This window comes from Podarcis cretensis (assembly GCF_951804945.1).
Source record: "Podarcis cretensis genome assembly, chromosome: 5".
Taxonomy (NCBI): domain Eukaryota; kingdom Metazoa; phylum Chordata; class Lepidosauria; order Squamata; family Lacertidae; genus Podarcis; species Podarcis cretensis.
This window is the reverse complement of record NC_137174.1, coordinates 37,548,487-37,572,757: the sequence shown is the minus strand read 5'-3', so window position 1 is coordinate 37,572,757 and position 24,271 is coordinate 37,548,487. Positions and strand designations below refer to the sequence as shown.

Genomic DNA, 24,271 nt, shown 5'->3' with positions numbered 1-24,271 from the left:
AGTTGTTCACCTTTTTAAAAGAAATAGTTGTTTACCTTTAGAAGGGTTGTGGGGCATATGAAGGTGGGTGCAGGTTCCATGCTGGGGGGGAGAATGTCGGGTGGCACAGTCGCAGCGCTGTACACCCGCTGCCTCCCCCCCCTGCAGGGCGGCTAACCATTTTGGCCGCACGTGTAGCACGTGTAGTGTGGGCGCTGCGCGACACATCCTGTTGCGTGTGCCAAGCTGAGGGCTCCTTTGTTGGCTTTTCTGCTGTCGGTGCACACTCCCAGTGCTGCCCAATGTGAGGTGCCAGCGCAGAACGATGGGGAATGCAAGTGGCAGCGAAGGAAAAATCTCTGGATGGGATTCGCGCACTCCTATTCGTCAGGTTTTGTTGCTGCCGTCGGCGGATCCCGCCCGGAGTTGTTTCCTCTGCTGCTGCTTGCATTCCCTGTCGTTCTGCGCTGTCACCCCACCTTAGGCAGTGCTGGGAGCGTGCGCCAACAGCGGAAAAGCCAACAAAGGAACCTGCAGCTCGGTGCATGCAACAGGATGTGTCATGCAGTGTCCACATTATACAGTGCTCTGGGCACGGTGCCGAAACAGTTAGCCACCATGTAGCTGGAGCAAGAGCCGACAGCCAAGCAGAGCAGAGCCCCCTGGAGCACTGCAAGCGGCTTGGTGAGAGTTTGGGGCCAAGCGTTGGAGTCTGGGAAAGAGCCGCCCGCAGCAGTAGACCCCGTGGTGCTCCGACAGGCTCTGCTCTGCTCGGCTGTTAGCAGCTCTTCCCCAGACTCCAACGCTTGGCCCCGGACTCTCGGCCTGGTGCCCCTGAGAACCCAACGCCCGGGTGCCGTGCACCCCTAGTGCCAATGGTTAAGACGGCCCTGCTTGACATGTTGCTGGAGTGAGGGAAAACCAATGGGAAGCAAAGTTTTTAAAAGATGAAAGATACAGGGGGAAGGAAAATGCAGATTGCAGATTACACACACACACACACACACACTTATTTTGCTCCGCTGGCGCAGGCTTGGCAGTTCTTCCACCTTTGCTCCTCCCTACCCAACCGTAGGATTGCTCTGCCTGATTCTTCAGTGGAGATCAAAATAGCTGCTTAGTCTCATGCAAATAGTGAGTGATACAGATGTTCCACTGGGATTGCATTATTATTTTCTTTGAACAACCTTTCTGACATTATTGCAAACTGTTCTTTGTTTTAAAAATTGTCATGCAGCACAGATGAGGAAAGGAGAACAGACGAAATAAAAGGAGGAAGTGGGAATGGAGAAGTGATCAAAACTAATTTCATAGCACCCTGGACCCTGACCATTATCCTGAAGCAAAGCAACTGAAACATGACCAGACCTCTGATATAACTGATTTTTCTGTAGCTTTGCTTGTAAACTTACAAGAGTCCAAATCATAAACAGTGTAACCCTAAGGATGCCTTTTTGGAAGTAAGTTCTGTTGACTTCACTGGGGATTACTACCAAGTAAGTGTACCTAGGAATGCAGCCTTAGTCAATGGTAATATGCTTTTTACCCTCACTGACAGCTACTCTACAGGAAATCATTCACATTCCACAAAAGTGTTCTGCATTTTGATTCACTATTTTCTAAACACCAAACTATTTCTAGAAGTCAGCTGAATGCTTTCCCAGAAACCCTGGAAGTCTCAATGAGTCTGGATTGAAAGAGAATAAGTTACATAAGAGCAATTTCTCTGCCTCCAAAAGCAACGACTTTTGAGTTCGTTGTCATTGTGATAAACCACTTTCTAACTATACAAAGCATAAGATACATGCATAACTCTTTTAAGCCATGCATTCAGAAAATGTAATACTTCTGTTTAAAGAAAATATTAGAACAAAAGGAACAATATGCAAGTTAAAACATAAAACTTATGTATTATTTGCTGTTTTTAAGTACAAAAAATGCATTTCACATTTATGGTGCAGAAAAAAATGTTACTACTGCTTTTATTTTTTTTTACCAATGACAGTATATAGCCACATGTGTTGTGCCAGAGATTTAAAAATCCAATTAACAAAATCCATCACAATGATAAATACATCCAACTTCAATATCTGAAATATTAACTTCTACGACTAAAGCACTTCTGCGTGTAAGTTAATTTCATAGTGTCTGTATTCAGCTTCAGCTTTTAATTTTAGAATATCTTACTATATATAGATTTACTAGATTTAGGGTTCAAGTGCAAGGTAACAGTAAATGGCTTGCTTATTCACAGAGAGATGAGACCATAGTATGAATAACGTATTGAGGTTAAAACTTCAAACAAAGCTATTAAAAATGGATGATGGGGAAAAGGTTCAGAGTAAGATTCAAGTAAAATCTTCTGGCTTTTTCACAAGTGAAGATGCACTTTACCAACTGATTTTATTCAGAATTATTTTTTTAAGAACAAAATGAACATTTACAACAGCATAACCATTGCTTTTAACAACCTAGCAGCTGCAAGCAAGTTGCACGTCTCAATGGTATGCATCCAATACACAGTTGTTTAACAGTCAGATTTGCCTTAGTGCTGTATGGAAAGTAACACAGCAACACTGGGTCAAAAGTTGAAACACTGACTGGCAGTAGAGATTAAAAACATGAATTTCATTCTCTCCATTACTGAAGTTCTATGCAAAGGTAAGAGACACCTTGCTTGAACACAATAATGGATTATCTTCCTTTCAGGAATTACAGACAAAGGATTGTATCCAACACTGTCTGAACACAAGTAGGACATCCACTTCCACAACAGAACTTCACTTTCCTCTCCTCCCCCTACAATCCCATGCTTACCCCCAAAATTTGCTACCAGTCACTCTGATGTCACAATGACATCAGGTGATGGACACATCTCAAAGTGCAGTGCTGAAGCACCTGACAACCAACTAGTTGTTGAGGGCTTTGGAACCTCTGGCCCACAGGCCAGATTTGCCCCACCATATCTTCCCATTTGGGCTGCAGAGTCTTACACAGCAATGATCCGCCTTATCAGGGCAGCCGGGCATGGGTTTGTCAAAACAGCCTTGTGGGCCAAAAGGGAAGCCCTGATGGGCCAAATCAGTCCCACAAGCAGATACTCACTACACCAGGACAGAGGAACAATTTTAGTCAACGCTGCAGCCACTAAGTCATGAAGCACTGAATGAACATGGGTATTTGTGCCAAGAGCTTGCATGTGTGAATGGGATATCACAGGCAACAGCGAATAAAACCCATAGAGCAGGGGGTGCTGGACACCAATTCCCATCAACCCCAGCCAGCACGGCCAAAAGTAAGAGACCATGGGAGTTGGGAGTCCAGTGAAATCTGAAAGGGCATGTAGTTTAAAGCCTACATGTAAAAAACTTGCCCCCATTTAGCACAGAGAGAGTGTGAGGGAGTTAATAGTTGCTTTTCTGTGTAAGAATGAACCGTAATGCAAAATGTCTAAGATGAAATACTGTAAATAACAAAGTCATATTTTTGGCTTCCTTCCAGACTGGGATCAGGAAGTTGTCAAGGGCTCTAGGTTTCATGAGAGCCAACTCATAGCTCATCAGTATCATCCACCAAACCCATATGAGAAATCTTGCATTTCTTGTGTGTCCTCTAACTGCTGCTGCAAGGTTAAGCTCACAATTAAACTGCAGTTAAATTTACTGGTTAGCCATTTTATCTTGCACTGCACTGCTGTTTTATTGTTTTGGTAGTTTTGTAATATTTGTAGCAATACCAGCCAGCCAGTGAAGTGTGAGTTACAAGTTTCATAAACAAGCAGACTACTTGAGTTCTGCAACTTGTTCAGCTGCAAATTATGAATATTTAGGACTACCAAACACACACCACAGATATTTACTTCTGCCTAGTAACAACCAGCGTACACATCTACAAAACTCCAGACAAAGTTCTTAACAGTCCAATCCCATCCAAAAACCCACTTTGTTCAATGGGATTTGATTCAAGATGACTATAAATGTACCTAGTCTCTAAACCAATACTGTTCTGCAGCGCAAAAAGTATAGATTTTGGATTATGTTTCTAGGTTGCATAAAGACTATGAGTGTCACACTCAGAAGGGGCAACATATTTGATTACAATGGGTCCAAGTATAACTAACGTTGAATAGCATCCTCTGTTCTAGCAACTAGCTAAGATGCATGTTGTTTCAGGAAATATATTTATTTCAGAATAGGAAAACTAATTTAAAGCCATTCTTTTCTTGCAGATTTAAATTACTTTGATTTAATATATTCTACCAATAGATCTCTTCAGTGGACTACATTCACACAAGCAACTACCAAGCAACAACTGTGCAATTATTTGTAAATTTATGCAAGAACTACCCTATCTATTTAAACTTAAATTGAAGCCATAATTTGAACCCCTGCCACATCATTTTATGACTCATCTAATCCAAATTCCCCACCTCCACAGATACAGAAAGTTTATTATTCTTATGCATGCAGACTAAAATATTTTTTGGGTTCTGAGTAAACTATTCAACTGCAAGTGACTGCCACAAAGAACTAGCAACTTCTGTTTACATTTCCATCCATTTGTTAAGGCAAACATATACTCAAAACTATTCTTGAAAAGTTTCAGCTGCAGTTTCTTTTAATTGTTTTAGGCAGTGCTTTTTTCTGGAGGTACACAAACCCCTAAACATTTTGTGAATCTAAGTTTGGCCTTATTCAGGGACAGTATTTCAACATGAGTAGGAAAATGAGAGTACCCCTAAACATTTTCTTTTAGAAAAAAAGCACAGGTTTTAGGTACTGTGGGAACTCTTCAGAGCAGGGTAAAAATGATTATCTTACTATATAATGTTTTTGTAAGGAAAAAAGTGGCCATGCTGCAAGTCACACGGCAACAGCAGGCAGATTCAGGCAGCAAAGCAGGCAGGCTGAGGGTGTGAGTGGGCTGACCAGCACAGCGAGCAGGCAGGTAGCCCAGAAAGACCTTTCCATGCTCCTTGTGTCACCACCCGGCACCCAACCTTTCCTTTGCACCCACAACAGGGGTCTGAATGTGCAAGCAGCCTAGCTGAGCAAGCAGGCAGGTCTTCCCATGCTCCCCACCCTTGCTGCTGCTGCTGCTGCCACCACCACCCACAATTCACTGAAACCTCCCCACTCCACATCCCCAGATAACATGCTCCAATCTCAAGATCCCACTGCTACCTGCAGAGAAAAGGGGAGAGAAGAAGAGAACTCTCCTCTTCACCCCGGGCAACCGCACACTTCATTCTGCCGGTGTCGCAGGGCATGGGGAGAAAGACTTTCTCCTCTTCATTCCCCTCTCCTCTGCAAGGGGCAGAGCAGCAGGATCTTGAGATTTGGGGTGATCTGTGAAAGGGTGGGGAGGAGAGAGTTTCCAGCAGACTGTGGGGGAGAGGAGAGTTTGGGGCAAACCATGGGAGAGGAAGATTGGGGAATGGGGTGGCAGGTGGGGAGCTGAAGTAGCTGTGAGGGGTCTGGGAGGGCTGAAGGACCTGTGAGGGACAGTGCGGTTGGCAGGGTAGGCAAGCAACACTAGCAGGAGTGGAAGTCCCTAGTAAATAAATTAACATTAAGCAGGACTACCTTACAGAAGTCTGCTCTATGAAATTCAAGGACAAAATGGGAAAAGATTTGCATATCATTTTACAGATGCTCACCTGCTGAATTATCTTGGAGTCTTTCTGTACGTTTTCTTTCGGTGGGACTTTTCCAAACAACTTCCAGCCAGGAGCACTGTGGACAGCAGGTTTGAGTTCCTTTGTCCTTTTAGCAAAGAAGTTCCTGTTAAAAAACGTACAAAGAAGTTTAAAACTGAAGGTGTGTTTGCTGGAGTTGATGTCAATTTCTTAAACCTAAATATCAAGATTAACAATTAATCACAGCTACTTTCTACAGAGTGGGACATGGGTGGCGCTGTGGGTTAAACCACAGAGCCTAGGACTTGCCAATCAGAAGGTCGGCAGTTCGAATCCCCGCGACGGGGTGAGCTCCCGTTGTTCGGTCCCTGCTCCTGCCAACCTAGCAGTTCAAAAGCATGTCAAAGTGCAAGTAGATAAATAGGTACCGCTCCGGCGGGAAGGTAAACAAAGTTTCCGTGCGCTGCTCTGGTTCGCCAGAAGCGGGTTAGTCATGCTGGCCACATGACCCGGAAGCTGTACACTAGCTCCCTCGGCCAATAAAGCGAGATGAGCGCCGCAACCCCAGAGTCGGCCACGACTGGACCTAATGGTCAGGGGTCCCTTTACCTTTTACTTTCTACAGATTGTTTTTCGGGGTGGGGGGGGTAAGGAGAGGGAAAGAGACTGCTATGTCAAAACTTATGAAATTAATATTTTTTAAACTTTCCCTTGGTCAGGCCTAGTTAACAGCACAACACTTAGGAGGAGGTAGGTGACTGGGGGCTCCAGGTAAGCTGTGGAGAAGGAGTCAGGACACGACAAGAGAGCATCACATCAACTATCCTGCTCTGCAGGTGCAGCCCACGTCTCACCAATGCTACCACGTCAGAGGAGAGAGGTGGGTGGGTGGCCCAGGCAAGCCAGGGAAGAACAAGTCTAAGGGGAGAAGAGTATGGCGTGCTGTAAGGAAAAGGAGCTGGCAAGAAAACTGACCTAAGTCCCATCTCCTAGCCAAGTAATATTGAAGTAAGCAGTTACTCTTACTTTTTGGTCCACGTTTGCAAAATAAAAGAAAGAATGGCCTCCCTGTTAAAGATTTCTGATTTATAGCATCTCGCTGAAGGGAGGCCCTTTATCATTAGAGTGAAGCCGATTATCATTAAACATAAATAGTGATATTTCAGTGTATTTTTCTTTTTGCTTCAAGGTATACATTCTAGCAGAGAAAGGCCTAGGAAGACATGCACAAGTAAAAAACAAGTACCAGTTTGCCTAACCATCTTTAAATAAGAAATACCGTATTTTTGGGACTAGATTCTGAAATTTGATTGTGGTTTCTGTAAGATTTAAATGTGTGGGCATGGCAGCAAAAATAATCCATGCACAGTCTGGGGGGTGGACAGGTTCCAGGGAGAAACAGTAATCTAATGTTTGGCAAGTATTTACCACTTGTATCGACATGAAATTGAGCTTGTGTAATCAATGTTATATGGTTATGTATCTTTAGTTGGCTACCTGGTTCTGCAAGGAAGCATTTATGCCTGATGAGCAATTTCTCATTCTGTGTGAGCAGCAACAGGCTTCCCCCAGAATGTCTAGGAGTGCTTTTTTATAGCAAGAATACAAAGCTGAAAATGAATGAACTGCAGCTAAAATATTATGTTCATTTTTCACATGGTCTAGTCCTTCCCCACCCACCCCCTAATATTCTTAAGAGGGTCTCTTCTCCAGTCTTCTGAGAGGAGCTAGAATTGGGGAGGCAGGAAAGGGTCCTCCTTTCCTTCCACTGCAGTTTTAATCTGAAATCTTAGGCACAGTATTGCGCCCAGAGTTCAGAAACTGCTCATGCTAATGAAATTCCCAGTCGCAAAATGCGCCAAGAACAATGGGAGTTTCAAACACTGCTTGCTAGTTATTCACAAGGCTGATGTACAAGTACTAATTTTATGAACTATATTTCCTTTCCAACTGAGAACACAGGGCTGTTCTTCTTGCTTCCTTTTTGTTGGCAAAAAATAGGTAACACGTACAGTACAGAACAGTAGCATTAGCCTTCCTTCCATAATTTTCTATTGGAAAGTGAAAATACACATTCCAGTTCTGTGGGAGGAGGACGAATGTTGTAATGCAAAGAAGCAACCACAGCAGAGAAGCCTGCCAAGCAAGTCCATGAGAGGAATACCCCTCACTGCAAAAACCCCTAGACAGTGATGGGAAATCTGTCACCTACACAGAATACAAACGATAAACCTTGGTGAATCCATCCAATCTCAGCCTAGCTATACAGTCCATATATTTTGTTCAGGGCTGGAAGAGCTAAAGTTGATGCAACAAATGCTGTTCTGCTCTCATGAACATTTTATATTTGAATGGGCTCCAATGATTAAGTAGTTTTGATTTAGCTATTTTAGTGTCTAATAGTAATTTAACTGGCATTTATACTAGGTAGAAAGAGGTGAACCAAGAAAGCATGAGTTTTTTTACCATCTATGAAAATGTAGGCACACCTTTGCCATTTCTGTAACATCAAAATACCGTCATAGCTTTAAGAAACTTTCAACTAAAGGTATCCTGCTCTAGCAGACGCAGTGTATAACATTTTTAAATTTTATAAAAAGAATTGCCACTGCATTGGCACATTAGTCACCCAACTAAGCAAGCAAACCCGCCAACCCCCCCCCCCCAATATTTCAGGTCCAAATAATGCATTTTGTAGCACCTGTAACAGGGTATCGTCACCTATCAAAGTCAACCTGGCCACATAAACAGCAACCAGTTGTGGCATCTCTGCACAGCCTTGGGTGTCAACAGGCCCCTCCCTTTATTTCTCTTGTCACTGGCAGCAGATACAAAGCCAGGGAAGGCGCATGAACATGGGAGGAGGGGGAGGAAAGTGAAAAGGTGAAGAAAGTATGCATAAGCAGCCATTATGGTGCTATATTGCTCTTTCTATGCAGACCAGTACTCCCAGCCGTATCTAAGCTGCCAATCCAGGCACTGGTAAATGGACATAAATCTTGATAGCACAATGGCAACATGAGGCTTATTTTTCCAGCTCAGTCGTCACTATCTGCCCTGCCCCAAAGCTTCTAAGCCCCACAACACATATTACTTTGCCACTATGCAGATGAGGCAACATGTTAAACCCTAGAGAACACTCTGCAGGGAGAAAACCTATGGTTTGGTGGGAAAGAATGACATGTCATGGAGGGGTGAATGAATTGTATTCTGTTTTAAGTGACCAACGTATGAAATATTTAATGCTGCTCCTATTGTAAACTTCTTGCATTCTGTTTTTGTACTGTGTAAGCCATCTTGAGGGGACTATGTTAAAAAACCCCCCACTATTTTATAAATGAACAATCAAAATGTACAGGTTGACAATTTCTGCCACATTTAGGTGTTAGTCCCCAGCACCATGGAACTGCTTACATGTTTGTCATTAAGAAATCAGTAGAGCAAGTCACATCTAAATCTAACCTGAGTTTTGGTTCCAAAGGTACAAGTATTATGTCACACACACACACACACACACAGAACAAAGTCACCTTTTACACTCTATTTGAACTTTGTTTCACAAAGCTAAAGTAGTTCAGAGTGTTTTATTCTTGCTGTTAACATTGCTTCTGCTCCATCTAATCCAAGGTTATGGTCCAGAATTAACCTCCCACTCACTTGCCCTGGCAAGCACCTGCAAAGGAACCGTAAAAACCGGGCACTTAAAATGTGCATTAACCTAGGTTAGAATAAATGAGTGAAGCTGAATCTGCAGCCGTGGTTGTGATTCTCTGTTATAGCATTAACTAGCAGGATCAGGTGTGCAGAACCTTTCACCGTCCAGAGGTTGCAGAACTGCAAATCCTATCATCCCTGACTATTGGCCATGGTTGCTAGGGCTGATGGGAACCATAGTTGAGCAACATCTGGAGGGCCACAGATGCCCCACACCTGTAATGGATCAAAGTCAAGAAGAGGAATAAGCAATGTTATATTTAACAAAACACAGCACTAAACTGCCTGAATGTGCAGTTTAAATGTTATTTTTTCCTAGTTCCCTAGCCTAGTTCTCAGGAAAGTGGTAAGGCTAGGTCTGAATGAACAGTTTGAGTGTGTGTGTGTGTGTGTGTGTGAGAGAGAGAGAGAGAGAGAGAGAGAGAGAGAGAGAGAGACAGACAGACAGACATGGCAGTATGCTTTTCCATGTAATAAGTTTGTCCCACAAAGAAATCAGGTATGGGGGTGGGGGAGAGACTGTAGCCTAGCCCTCTCCAACATGCTGACTTTCTATGTAGAGAGAACGACATCATACAGTTGTGGCATGTGGGGCAAGAGGAGAAAATCTCCAAAGACCACAGCAGTTGGGTATCTTCCGGGCAGCTATTGAAGCTGAAGGATAACCTTCAGGAAAAAAGGAAGAAGATGTAGGGAGTTAAGTCTGCTTTATCTGCTGAATTTCCTTCTCCCTCTGGCACTGATACTCTTTAGGCTTGCCAATTAACTTGAAAAGCCCCGGTCTCTCTGCTCCTGCACCTTTAACAACCATAAATTATTTGGGGGGGGGGAGCAGGGGTAACATTAATAGGGGGTCATGTTGATTCCCGTGCCCTATGTCACCCAATGAGCGGGTTGTTAGATGTAGAAAAGAAAAAGCAGCTGCCAGTAAGGGTTGGCAATCCTAATTTCACTTAACAGCCTTACAATAGGAATGTTGCAGGTCCATTTGTACCCTCTTAAATGGTGTGTTATTTCTTATTGATGAGGTTATTTCTTCCTCTCTTACTTACTAAGGGCATTTGTACCACGCTCTTCAGTCAGGAAGACTCCTAGAGTGGCTTGCATATACAGTCTGTTTAAATAAGACAGACCCTGCCTGCACTGCAGGCTAACAACCTAAAAGACATAACATACAAGGGAAAGAGGAAAAAAGCAAACTCAGCTGCCAATTCTTAAAATTTAATAGTTCTTATAACCAGATGGAAACAGTTCAGGGGCCTTTCAAAAGAGCTGATGGAATGAGTCCTGCTTCTCATCTCACTGAGTTTTCTCATTTTCAAGTTTGCCCCATAAGAGAATTGTCAACACAGCCTTTTCAAAACATAATAAAATGCAATTAACAAAAAAGGGCCACCTGCTTAACAGATGCATTTAGGCAATATGGGTATGAAACGGTATGCTATCCTGTGGTTAGTTTCAGCCTCATCACTACCTTGGAACTGGACGGCTGTCATTGTCAGAATAGTGGCTCTTACTCCCAGGTTTATCTGTTCACTGAAAGAGACACATGGAGTCTGTCCACCTTAAGCTACCATTCCGCATTACAAGTATCCAACTGGTAACAAATTATTTTATTTCTTTATTTTAAAAAAGATGTATGAACTGCTATTTCACACGAAGAAACAGCAAAGCGGTTTACAATTAAAAATACATAAAACCAAACCAGTGCTTTTTTCTAAAAAAAAAATGTTTAGGGGTATTCTCATTTTGACTCAAGAAAATCACCATTTTATAGTTCAAATTAGGAAAAATAAACAGAGTAAATGGACAAAAGTACAAAGATTCACAAAATGTTTAGGGGTATGCGTACCCCTGTGTGTCCCCCAGAAAAAAGCACTGCATAAAACCATAGAGTATTTTACCATCACTGGTATTTTACTTTCTATTGTTTAACTCTAAAGGGAAACTTACACTGGTGCTTGTTACATTACTTCTTTAGAACATCAGAGATAAAAAGGGAAACACAGGAAGAAGCCTAAAAAGTAGAAACACAGCAGAGAATTCTGTCCCTGCATTCAAACACTATCACCAAGAATTACTTGAGAGCAGTACATGTGAAAAGGATCTAGGAGTCTTGGTTGACCACAAACTTGACATGAGCCAACAGTGTGACGCGGCAGCTAAAAAAGCCAATGCAATTCTGGGCTGCATCAATAGGAGTATTGCATCTAGATCAAGGGAAGTAATAGTGCCACTGTATTCTGCTCTGGTCAGACCTCACCTGGAGTACTGTGTCCAGTTCTGGGCACCACAGTTCAAGAAGGACACTGACAAACTGGAACGTGTCCAGAGGAGGGCATCCAAAATGGTCAAAGGCCTGGAAACGATGCCTTATGAGGAACGGCTAAGGGAGCTGGGCATGTTTAGCCTGGAGAAGAGGAGGTTAAGGGGTGATATGATAGCCATGTTCAAATATATAAAAGGATGTCACATAGAGGAGGGAGAAAGGTTGTTTTCTGCTGCTCCAGAGAAGCGGACACGGAGCAATGGTTCCAAACTACAAGAAAAAAGATTCCACCTAAACATTAGGAAGAACTTCCTAACAGTAAGAGCTGTTCGACAGTGGAATTTGCTGCCAAGGAGTGTGGTGGAGTCTCCTTCTTTGGAGGTCTTTAAGCAGAGGCTTGACAACCATATGTCAGGAGTGCTCTGATGGTGTTTCCTGCTTGGCAGGGGGTTGGACTCGATGGCCCTTGTGGTCTCTTCCAACTCTATGATTCTATGATTCTACTTGCAGAGACATTCCGTCAAAGTAAAAAGTGACGAAGAGCTCTTAAGTATGCCCCTAATGCACCTCTAAAGTAATTAAGGTAGAAGCCCTGCCTTTACCAATGCACATCATAAGGAGGCATGGCTGGTTCTTCAGATGCAGTTAAGCTTTATATCACGTTAATAGGCCATCACTGCATCACAAAACAAAATTTTCATACATAATGAACCCATTTTGCTAAATTTTCCATGCTACCCTGAAAAAGAAAGTGGATTCGTGTCCTTAGATATCTGCAATTGTAAGCATGGTATCCAATAGTGTTAAGCAATTTTTATCAGTTTATTCTCCCCACACTCAAGGCTGCCACTTCATCCCCTATACAGTGGTACCTCGGGGTACATACGCTTCAGGTTACATACGCTTCAGGTTACGGACTCCGCTAACCCAGAAATATTACCTCAGGTTAAGAACTTTGCTTCAGGATGAGAAAAGAAATTGTGCAGCAGCGGTGCAGCGGCAGCAGCAGGCCCCATTAGCTAAAGCGGTACCTCAGGTTAAGAACAATTTCAAGTTAAGAACGGACCTCCAGAACGAATTAAGTTCTTAACCCAAGGTACCACTGTATCTGCTGCAGCAGGGGCATGGGGGGGGGGGAGAGGGACAGATGGACAGACAAATTGTGGAAGAAGAGTAAATGAGAGGTGAGCATCACAGGTACAATAAATAGTATATGACATCTTCAGACACTCCCATTGTTGTACTACAGTCATCAGCTACAGTCCTATGCATTGCTTCTACTTAACTGTGCACAGAACTAAAGACACAAATAACTTGCAGATCTAGAGAAACAACTCTCACCAACATGTAACAGAGGTGTGGGGAACTTAGATCCAACAGATACCTGTCCCCTAGCTCCCATCAACCTCAGTCAGCATGGCCAATGGCCAGGATAAAGGGAGTTGTGGTTAAGCGACATCTGGGGGCCACAGGTTCCCCACACATCCTTTAAAAGTTACACAGAAAATCAAAGTTAGTTTTAAACTAACTAAAGTTTGCAGAGTTTCGGGGGGTGGGACGACCCAGGGTGGGGAAAACATTCATAGCTCCTACTATTCACCCCTACACATAAACTGAATTTCTGGCAGGCCAAGGCATTGTCCAGTTGAAACAAAGGTGAAAAGAATACTGTGACAGTAATTCAGCACACAGGTAAGTACTGCCTCCACATATAGGAAAGAGAAACATTTATACCAGGAGAAAGTTTCATCTATGAGCAATACAAATTTAAATTTCAAAACATTTCATTTCGTCTTTGCTACCAGAACTACACAAACAATGGCAATGTTAGTGTACAATCGCAGGGGACCACCAAGAAAATAAATTGTGGCTTTTTGCCTCTATTTGTGTCATTCTAATTTGTTTTAATTGGAACAGAATTAGATTCCCAAAGAACCACAACTACAAGCTAGAGCACAGTGAAACATGCCACTGCACATTATACTACTTCAACATTCAAGTTTAACAACTTCTCAAGTAGGTTATGTGGAGTACTATCCTCATACAAGCCTGTAATTGAATGTGGAAAACAATTTCTCACCCATTCCATTTAAAGCAGGTAAGACTATTTAGAACACATTTCTGTGTATTTCTCTGTTGTCTTAGAGCACTAATAGATATGCTTTTAAAAACTGAACAATGGGAAATGAAATATTTTGCATGTTGTACTCAGAAGTTCTACCATGTTTGACAGGGTTTGTTCCCTAGTAGGTGTGTTTAGGATTGAAATCATAGTTACAGATTTCACAGTAATACAGGAAAGGTATAATAGCTAGTATAAGAAAAACATATATTTTATATATTATGATATTTTTGTTTGAAACAGTCTTCATAAGATGTCCAAGAAAGCATACTGTAGCTTTTAACACTTATATTTAGCCATTTCTGCTTTTTTTTACTCACTGGTCTTTTTTGTTCATAAGCTCAAAATGTCAGTGTACAGCCCTGTGTGATTAATACTGAATGTTCAATAAAAGTATTGAAAAGAAGAAGCTTGATGTCAAATCAGAAAAGTGTAAGCCAATTTAAAAAGTAAAAACACTTGCCCCAATCAGTGCTCACATGGCAGGATACTTTAAGTGCCCCAACAATGATTTTCAGATTTTTAGATATTCAAAATACAATACTTAACCCTCTAGAAATCAAAATACAATGTCATTACTGAGACACAGTTGCCCCAAGCTTCTAAGCAAGATTCAATGGCTTTTTAAAATGTCAAATACTGAAATATAACTTATTTCACTGAGTCCTAATTTTAACATCCTAATTGTTATGAGTCTCTGTACCATGAATCCCAGTGCTTAATTAGTAATAGGGTTGTGGCACAAAGCTCGTGTCCTCGGAACCTGAGACCCCTAAAGTTGCTGTAACGCAATTGCTAGGAAGAATGCTTGAGAGACACTCACCAGTCAATCTCCAGGGACAGAGAATTATTATCCACTAGTAATACAATGCATGGGTCAGAGATAACCAGCTTCCAATACAGATTCCAGAATTCAGACTCAGCAGATACAGTATTTGGTAGGTTTGTTCCTCTATTTTCAGCTGTAAAACTGACCTAACCAAATGAATTAACCTAGATATATTGTATCTTCTTTAAAAGTCAGATCACCACTTACATTTACAAAATTCAGCAAGTATCAACATAGCTCCACCCATACACAAGAGGGAGGTATCAAGGGACTCAGAAAAACCACACGGTTTGCAGAAGTACAAAACCTTAAAATAAAAAACATGAGGAGGGAACCTCACAAACGGCTCAATAAGGACTAAGCACACTCAATGGCCACAAAATGCTGCCTTGACTATTGAGAGGATAGAAAACAGAGGACGAGACAGAATAGAGTGGCTAGAATAATGAAAAGGAGTATTCCACACTACAATTATTTTGTTGCATGTCTCACTTACACAGAAGCACTATCAGTGAATCGCTTAACAAGCTATAACTCAAGCAAATGTATTCCTATTCTACATCATGTTAGTTGTAAGCTTCTGAACTACCATGTCTCCTCAGAGTTGACCAAAAAACTCCAAAAGGAATGTGGTTGGTTGTAGGTAGAACAGTGATGCGAGTTTTCCCTGAACATTTTGAATTGAAAGATGCTTCCTATACAAATTAGGGTAATTTGGATACAGTAATTTGCATCAGAGAATTACCCTAGCTGCCAAGCTTGCCTAATATTTATCTGTAGCTATGTCAGTTTCATTCTGTCAGTTTCACAAGCATCAGATCATAAATTTGCTCCATTTTTATGGACTTTAAAAAAACCACCCCACAGCATTCATTTTCTACAAACCCTGGCTACAGTTCAAGGTTAGACATGGAGTGCAAGTCTTTGTTCAGGTGACACGTTAAGCCAAACTTTTACTTAACTTGGTGTAGTGCAAAACTGGGGAAAAGCAGTGAGTATACACCCCTCGCTGGGTGTCTGGGCGATCTCAGTAAGCCATAGTTTACTGTGTCATCTGAACCAAGTCAGCATGTCACAGCCATAAAAAGATAGCCATAAGAAAATGCAAAGAGCGTTCCAAGTTATTCCTGGAGATTCAATGGAAGATAGCATCTCTTCCTGTTCTATGAACAAAGCTTGAAACTACTTGACATCATCACCTATATTTATAAAAAGCATTTTTTAAAGTGATGTTTTCCTATTGGAACTCGCCAGACCATGAAAAAATTGTTGAATACAAAATGAGGAATGAGAACAACCAACTTTTGTGATGGCTTTAGAATCGTAAAGACGCAATATTTACACAGACTTTTGGTATCTGAGTAATTTCCCCAATAAATTATCATCATAACTTTACTTATACTCAGGAAATGCAATCAGAAAACATCAATGAAGGATACTGAAGGAAGTACTAAAAAGTAGATCAGAATAGAGTTTAGGGATAGCAACAGTACAATCCTACAACTGCCTGTTAAGAGATAATGGCATCTAGGGAAATGTGCACTAGCACCTTCTTCTACCACACAAGCTGTATTATGAAATGGTGAGCAGTTCAGTTCAGGCAGAGAGGAAAAGTCAAACCAGTAATTAATACTAGAGTAGCTGTTCAAACACATTTGAGGTGTGGTGAAAGCCAAGCCAGAGAGAAACTAGAAAAACTTACCAGTAAATAACAGAATGATATTAATGGTTACCCAACACAAGACCTACACACTATGATGCAGCGTCAGTGTGCAACACTTTCACCAATCCTATCAGGGCAATGACATAACCGTTTGTAATCTGTGGGATATTCAGTTGGGCTTGTCCATTCTAGCACCTCCCAGCCCTTTCAGTCATGCTAAGCTTGAGGGAACTAATTTGCACCCCATCAGATGCCTTACAAGTGTAACACAGAGTCCACAGTATGTGGAAAAGAATAAGGTATCCCTAACATTATTTCACATAACACCAAAATGCTAAAATCAGCATCGAGTATCTGCCATAAACAATCAGTACTAAGACATAGTTTCAATATCCAGGAAGCAAATGATGCTTTTTGAAAACTGGCAGATGAGAGATCTAAAACCCCTTCGGAGAAATGAATAATTTAAAATGGTATATTACTCGCATTCCACTGTAACAATCCCAATACCCATCAAGTCTTCCATCATTGCGACCAGAGAAACTAGCTATGTATAAAAATGTGTTGATTCTTCAAGTCCAGGCTACAACATAGCCACAAAACCTTACATCATTCTTGGCTAACAGTTGTTCAACTTGGAACATCTCATTTCTGCTTGCAGAAAAGGAAAGGGGAAAAAAAGAATCAAAGCTGGCTTACGAAGGGAACATTATCTTCTCCATTATTATAAAAATAATAAAGTTAAGTTTTGAAATTCACATGCAGCAAAGATTACTAAGGGGAAATAATCAATTGCTATACAACGAAATATGCACAAGGCAGGAAGTTATTAGAATGCCATTAGCATTTTAACTAGATAAAATAAGCATTGCTCCCAGTGGCTACTCAACTGTTCTTGGATAGTCACTCCAGAAAAATGCAAAGGCACTAGACAAGCCCAATCAAATATGTGCTAGTTATTTGGGGAAAAGATTTCTGCATTGCAGGGGGCTGGACTAGATGACCCTTGTGATCGCTCCCAGCTCTTGTGATTCTGTGAGTCTGTTTATCAAGGTATGTCCTTTAAAGATTTCACAAAGAGCAGTGTACACTTGGGCAAGTACATGATACATTCCTCTTTTGTGACACCTGAGAACAATATTTTGCTAAAGAGCAATATATAAATGTTTGTACAGTATCACTATGCTGAATTGTTTCCCTTTCTTTTCTAACTAGACAACTATTTAATCAAACATAGGAGAAAAGATGCAACAAGAGGCAGCTTTAGTATTCAATATGATATGTGTAGTAAAGCAAACAACTTGAGACTCAACTACCTTGCACAGAACGCTATCACAATTTCTTGTTGACATGGTAGTCTTCAATTCAGAAAATAGATTAGTGAAGATGAAAAGCATAAAATGCTTCTGCATGGTTAGTCAAATAGATTCAATTGAGTAGAGACAAAAGCATAATAGAAAATGTCATCCTTCATGTATAAGCATTAAATAAGATACCAAAAAAAAAAGTTTTTTATTACTGCATCATTACATTCATACCTCACCTTTCCTCCAAAGAGTTCAAGGTGGCATAAACAGCTCTCCCATTTCTCCATTTTATCCTCAACAAGCATGCAGGGTAGGTTAGGCTGAGATGTGTTGACTGGCCCAAGGTCACCCAGTGAGCAGAGGTCACTAGGTGAACAGGGATTTGAACCTGGGTCCCCCCTTCTTCGTCTAACACTCTAACCACTATGCCAGACTGACCACACTTTGGATTTAGGCTACCCATGAGCTCAGTAAGACAAGGGCAAATTCTCTCTTAAGGTTCTTTACACACACACACACACACACACACACACCCATCTTTAAAATCTTCTCATCAAAAACAGGTCCATCACAAAGGGTGCTTAAGCATACCTTGGCCACTGCTACTTTCCTCTTCCAAAAGAGTTATCACAAGCGTTTAAACTTTTAAAAAGGAGTTCTTGTTGCAGATCAGCTTCATAAGACTTAACGATATACCAAGCTACAATTATACTAACCAGGGGAAGGGGGTGGGCAAAAAAGCACACCTGGGAGAGTACACTGCAGGAAATAGATCTGAAAGGATACAGAGTCAAGACACCTTGACCGTAATGGCCACAACTCTCAAGCAAGAGGTTTAAGGTTTAAAATGACAGCTCCGGCACCGTTTCAAAGCATGCTTCCAGAGCGGGTGGGGAGGGGGGATTCTCCTGTTAAGTTACAAGGTTACGCTCTCCTCCCGCATGCGGCAACCCCTTTTCCCCGCAGGAGTCCCGGGGAGCGGCCGCGTGAGTCACTCACCTCGTGAAGAATTCGGCGAAGCTGGAGGTGGCGAGGCCTCCCAGCCGCTTCGCTCGGTCCCCTTGCTCGGAGCCGGCGGCGGCGGCGGCGGCGGCAGCTGCATTGGCGCCGGAGGCGAGGGCGGGCGGCGGCAGCTGCTGCGGCTGCAAATGCTCCGGGGCGCTGCGTCGGCGGCTCACCTCGAAGGTGTTGCGGGAGTTGAGGTTGATGTCCATGAAAGCCAGCGAGGGCAGGCACGGGAGAGCCCTCGCCGACGGGGAGGCCAGGCCCTCCGCCTCCTCGGAAGCCGGAGAAGGGCTCCCTGAAGCGGACGACGAAGACGAAGAGGGCGAGGGAGACATGGCCGGGGCGGCGGCGGCGGCGAGGCCGCAGCTCTTCAGCGACAGAGGAGGCGGCGGCGGCGGCGGCTCCTCCTCGAGAGCAACCGCGCTCTGGGCCACCGGCAGGAAAAAGGCGCAGCCGCCGTTGTGGAGCGTCGTGCTTTGCGAAGCCGGCGGCTCCGAGGGGCTCGACGTGCCCCCCTGAGGAGGCGGCGGCGGCGGCGGCGGCGGCGGCGACAGGAGGAAGCCGGCGTCCCCGTTGGTCATCCTCCCTGCGCCGCAGGCGTCCCCGTTGGGCGGCCTCTTGCCGGCCAGGTAGCGGCGCAGCCGGGCCCCAGAGCCCTCTCGGCTGCCGTCCGCTTCCGCGTCGTCGTCGTCGTCGCCGCCGCCGCCGCTGCCGCCCTTCGCCTCCTCCTCCGGCGACGCCGCCTCCTCCTTCTCCCGGCCCGAGGGAAGCAAGGATGCGCCGCCCTGAGCTCCGGCATCCTCCGGCCCAACCATTTGCCGACGCAGAACCCCCGGGGAGCCAGCGGCGCGGCTGGGAGCGGGGAAGGGGAGCGGGGAAGGGCAGGGGGAGGAGGAGGAGGAGGAGGAGGCGGCCCGGCCCCTCACGGTGGCGCACAGGGACCGACGGGGCGGGGCGCCGGCGGCTGCTGCTGCTGCGCTCCTCGGCTCCACCAGCCGGTCCCGCTCAACGCAGCCGACTACGCTGATGGTGGCGGCAGGAGCGGCCTAAGGGGGCCCGGCTCGCGCAGGCGCACGGGGGCCTCTCGGCGGTCATCGCCGCCGACCATAGAGACGACGTTGCTGGCGCGGAAGTGGCGCCTTGTAAACATCCGGCCCTCTGACGCCCATGGCGGGCTGATGGAAGGCTCGCAGGTTTACCGTATATCATCTAAGGCTCCCGCCTATAACAAAGGGCGGTACGGTATTGTTACATATCCCTCTTGGTAACCAGCCCGTTGGGGCAGCTCAGCCAGCCTTGCCCTGTTTCCCGTATTCCACTCGCAGTGCGCGTGTGTAGCCGGGAAGGGACACACACACACACACACACACACGTGTGTCATTTTCCCCCCAGTAACCCGGGTAACAGGCAAGGTGTCAGCTGCTTCTTAGTCTCCCTCTGCAGAGTTCATTATCCAGCCACCGGAGCCCATTGATTACGGCGTCAGGTATCACGTGCTACGGTATGGGGCTGGATCCAGACCCAGGTTGGCTGAGCTTAAGCTGCCCTCGTAACCCTGCTTAACTCAAGAGGACTTGCTTCTGAGTACAAGCACGGGTAGTTCCCACCCGTGGAGTTTAAGAAATTACTGACTTGCTCCACTAATTTCCCGTGTAGCCTCACCTCAACTAAAAGTGCAAACCAGTGCCTGGAAGTACTGCGTGTTCGTAGAACACAGGCATGCCTGTAAATGATTGCAGGCTTCGTCTGCATCCAGCCGAAGGCACATGCTCAAGCGTCTCCTGCTAACATCAAAAGAACTTTGTCTATGTAGGCAGTGAGATGGTAAAATGCACTGTACCAGAACTCAAGTTGGGGGTTACAATTTCTGGATGCCCCCAGCCACCCTGTGTAATGAAATCCCCTGCAGTTAAAAACCAAAACTCTTACCGTAAGGATAAATAAAGCTTCTAGCATAACCCTCTCCATGCCTGTCTGGTTTTCTGCTTACAGGGAATGTTTTGTTTTACACTAGAAGGAATCAAAACATGATCCCTCTTACCTTCATTCTGAATTACTTCATCCATTCTGTCACATTGGGACAGTGAACTGAGCCCATTTGACCCAATGGGAATTTTAAACTTTTGCAATTCAGTCCTCTTTAATATATTTTTTTCTAGAGGAATATTGCATTTGTAGTATAAAAGCAAATACTTTGGAGAAAGGGGCATTCTACTCAAGATAACAGGTCAACATACAGTATTCCCCATATAACTTTACACGGCAGGGAGTATCCTGTTGCAGAGTGGCCAAAACAAGTTTATCCTGTCTACAGCCAATCTTGTGTGACAAACTCAATGTCACCCTTATTATTTTGTTTACACTTCATCTAAGAACTTTTCTTACCCTGTGTTGCATCTCTTACATTGTCACTCAGGAGCCGTTTGGCTTTAATGTTACAGTGCACTGTTTCCACAGGTTTATAACTCGGCCATGAAAGTACATTCCGGAGTGAAACTTGTCATAGTATACCCCCATCTGGAAGTTAAATAGTTCACAGGTAATTTGGAAACATTGAGATAAAACTTCCAAAGGGTTAATTCTATTAAGCTGCAGTCCTTTGCAAACACTTACCTGGGTGTGTGGAAGGCGAAATATGTCAATTTCAGATTCCTGCAGTTTCGCATTTTCCCAGTTCTCCACATTTCCACATCAGTTCGCATTTTTTAAGGTAAGTCCTCAGTTCATCGGCACTTTAGTGCCAATGACGCTAACAGCCACACTTTTACAAAGCATTTCCCCTAATATGTGTTTTGGTAAGTTATTTTCACTAATGTATGTATTTATAAGCACACTTTAGTATGGACGGAGAACTGTGTTGCAAAATTCAGATAAGTGCAACTTTTTGAAAAATGGTCATGTTTCAGTCTTTGGAAAGTGCAAATTTTGTAAGTTCACCTTTAAATACAAATTAAATTGAAAATCCACACACACCTCATCCCTATATGTATCACTGAACTCAGAAGAACTTGTATCTGAATGTATATACATAGGATTCCATTGTTAAGACCCATCTGCACTATACGTATTAAACAGTCATGGCTTCCCCCAAATAATCATGGAACCTGTAGTTTGTTAAGGGTGCTGAGAGTTGTTGAGAGACCCTTATTCTCCTCGCACAGCTGCAATTCCCAGAGAAAGGCTGCTGTGGAGATCAATGAGGATATATGTGAGAGTTTTTAACTGGGAGCTGTAAGTGGGAAGTTGTGTTTGTGTAGATCTGATCATGCCAAGTTTGCAAGTTCAACCCCCATATAGGACAGCTGCATATTCCTGCAGGGGGTTGGACTAGGTCAGGCATCCCCAAACTCAGCCCTCCAGATGTTTTGGGAATACAATTCCCAGCATCCCTGATCACTGGTCCTGTTAGCTAGGGATGATGGGAGTTGTAGTCCCAAAACGTCTGGAGGGCTGAGTTTGGGGGTGCCTGAACTAAATGATCCTCAAGGTTCCTTCTAACTCTACAATTCTATTTTATTTTTACAGATCTGCAAGTACCATACTCAGACTGCACACTAAAGTGGAAGTGTGTCAAGGAAACTTACTCTCAGTAGACACTCATAGGACTGCACTGTCTACTGAGGATTGCGCTTCTCGCCATCTCCCCGCCCCCCCTTACACACACACCCATTTATCCATGATGCACCTTAATACATGCCTACCATTCTACAAATCATTCAAAACCCACTTAACAGGCTAGATACACCTTTAATGCAAAAGGTGCTTGCTGGTGTCTACAGCCATTTGCTGCGGTGCACAACTAATTGTATATGACGATAGTTAAGATCAAGACCAGATTGCTAACACTGTTAAGTAGTAGAAGAGGCACCTTCCATGCTTTCCATGGGCCACAACTAGCAAAGGGAGTCAAAGAAGATACCAACTCACATTTGGTCAGTTGTATGTCAGACTTCATTTCAGAAATGTTGCTTCACATTATCCGCTTTCTCCCAGGGCCCAGTACGCTCTCGGCAATAAACCCTTTAGCAGACCTCTTCTTCCAAGGTGGCTACTTCAGTGTTGTTCTTACAATGGAGTGTCCCAAGTCTCTCCCCCCCTTTTTTTTACAGTCAAGTCTCCTCAGAAGTAGGTCCCCAAACCCCCTGGACAGTCAGGGTCTTCACAAAACTGCCTCAAGGTTCCAGGGAAAATTCTCTCCCCCACCCCACCAAAGAAGACAGGTGTAGTCTACCTCAATGTCCTTGGCAGGCTTAAATCCAGGGCTCCTATACCCAGGGAGTAGGGTGGGTAGATACTAGGTAATCATAGGCTATGGGTATGCCGTATCCAGCAGCAAAGCAAAGACTGTGTGGAAGAGCCTTATTTGATCATCTCCTTTACCCACACTCATCCCTGGATCTCCACTGAACTTCTGTCCCTTCTTCCCTCTCCCTGAGGCATTTTATAGCCTCCCTGTCTCCCCACCCTTCATTCTGCCTAAGGTACAGCAGTTGGGCTCCTTCCACCCTTCTTCTCCCATAGGTGAAGTCTCCAGGCAATGTCCAAATGTGTTCTCCTTAGGAGCCATTGCCTGGTTGGTGCCTACCAGGTCCTACTTAGATGACCAGGTGACAACCCAGGAACCCTGGTGTCCCATCACACACTCAAATAAGAGCTCCTCCATCAAGCTGCTACTTCTTTCTCACTCAGAGCAGCTTATATTTAAAAGGATACCCTTTGTCTTTTACAAACCTTTCCAAAAACAGTATTTCAGCAAAGCTAGCAAAGATATTGCTAGATGCCCACCTTGAATTACCAAAACCTATTGAGCTCATTTATTATTGATTGTTTTAATTACAATAGTGTCTGTAAGCAGGATCCAGTCTGCATTGTACAATGATACCACCACACACACGGTTCTTATTTCAAGGCTGGTAAAGTTAACAGTATTAAGTTCTCGCATGAATTTTAATTCCCTTCACGCTGCTCCCCTATGTGGCTTCCCTAATCTTCTTTACCCATTCTTTAAAATGACAATGACCCCAAAGGAAGCTGGTGTTGTCTAGATAGCTGCTGGAACCATTTCTATCAAAGCTGTTTCCACCATGTCCTAAATTAGAAGCTGCCCTGCAGAAAAGGAAACCTCACTGTTTTATTGGCGGCGGCGGCGGCAGCAGCAACTTACATATATGCAATGCTATTTTTCTAGAAAAAGAGGTGCTGGTCTTCTTTCCATCTCTAGGCTAGTAACATCCAGGCGACTGTTGTTCCATACATAAAAAGAAGACCAAGTCCCTACCAGAGAAGAGTGGCAAACCAAGCTGATGGACTATGCCGGGATGGCAAAACTGACTGGTAAATTCAGAAACCAAGAGGATAAAAACTTTATAAAAGAATGGGGAAATTTTATAAGCTATTTAGGAGACCATGGTAAGCAGATGGAAACGTTAGCAGGATTTTGATTTCATTTGTAGTTTAAAAATTTCCATGGATAATATGGTCTGATATAAAAGTTGGAGTACAGTATAGAGAAAAATATGCAGTATTAAATGGGACCCCATGGAGGGGGTGGGGGGGAAGTCCTGAGATTTGGAGGAATCTCTTTATACCGATATACTTTTTGATTCTTTGTTTATAACTTTATATTTGTAAAACCAATAAAAATGATTTATAAAAAAGAGGTACTGGAACTCACCATGATCTCCTCCCTTGCTCTCTTATGATTGCAATGATGACCACTTGAGAGGGGCCAGAATTGAGTTCTGG

General features: G+C 43.7%; 1 protein-coding gene across 4 annotated transcripts in view; it reads right to left on the bottom strand.

Moving 5' to 3' along the window:
* The window catches only part of TBC1D12 (TBC1 domain family member 12), a 45,933-nt gene extending 26,105 nt beyond the window's left edge, over positions 1–19,828 (bottom strand). For 2 of the 4 annotated variants that reach the window (XM_079976279.1, XM_079976278.1), the window contains exons 1-2: positions 18,521–19,828; positions 5,639–5,762 (exon numbers count right to left, since the gene is read on the bottom strand). In XM_079976279.1, the coding sequence (XP_079832405.1) occupies positions 5,639–5,762; positions 18,521–19,341 (945 nt within the window). In that variant the 5' untranslated portion in view covers positions 19,342–19,828. The remainder of the gene's footprint in view (positions 1–5,638; positions 5,763–18,520) is intronic. The other 2 variants (XM_079976277.1, XM_079976276.1) reach the window with 2 other exon arrangements.
* Between the last annotated feature and the right edge of the window lie 4,443 nt (positions 19,829–24,271).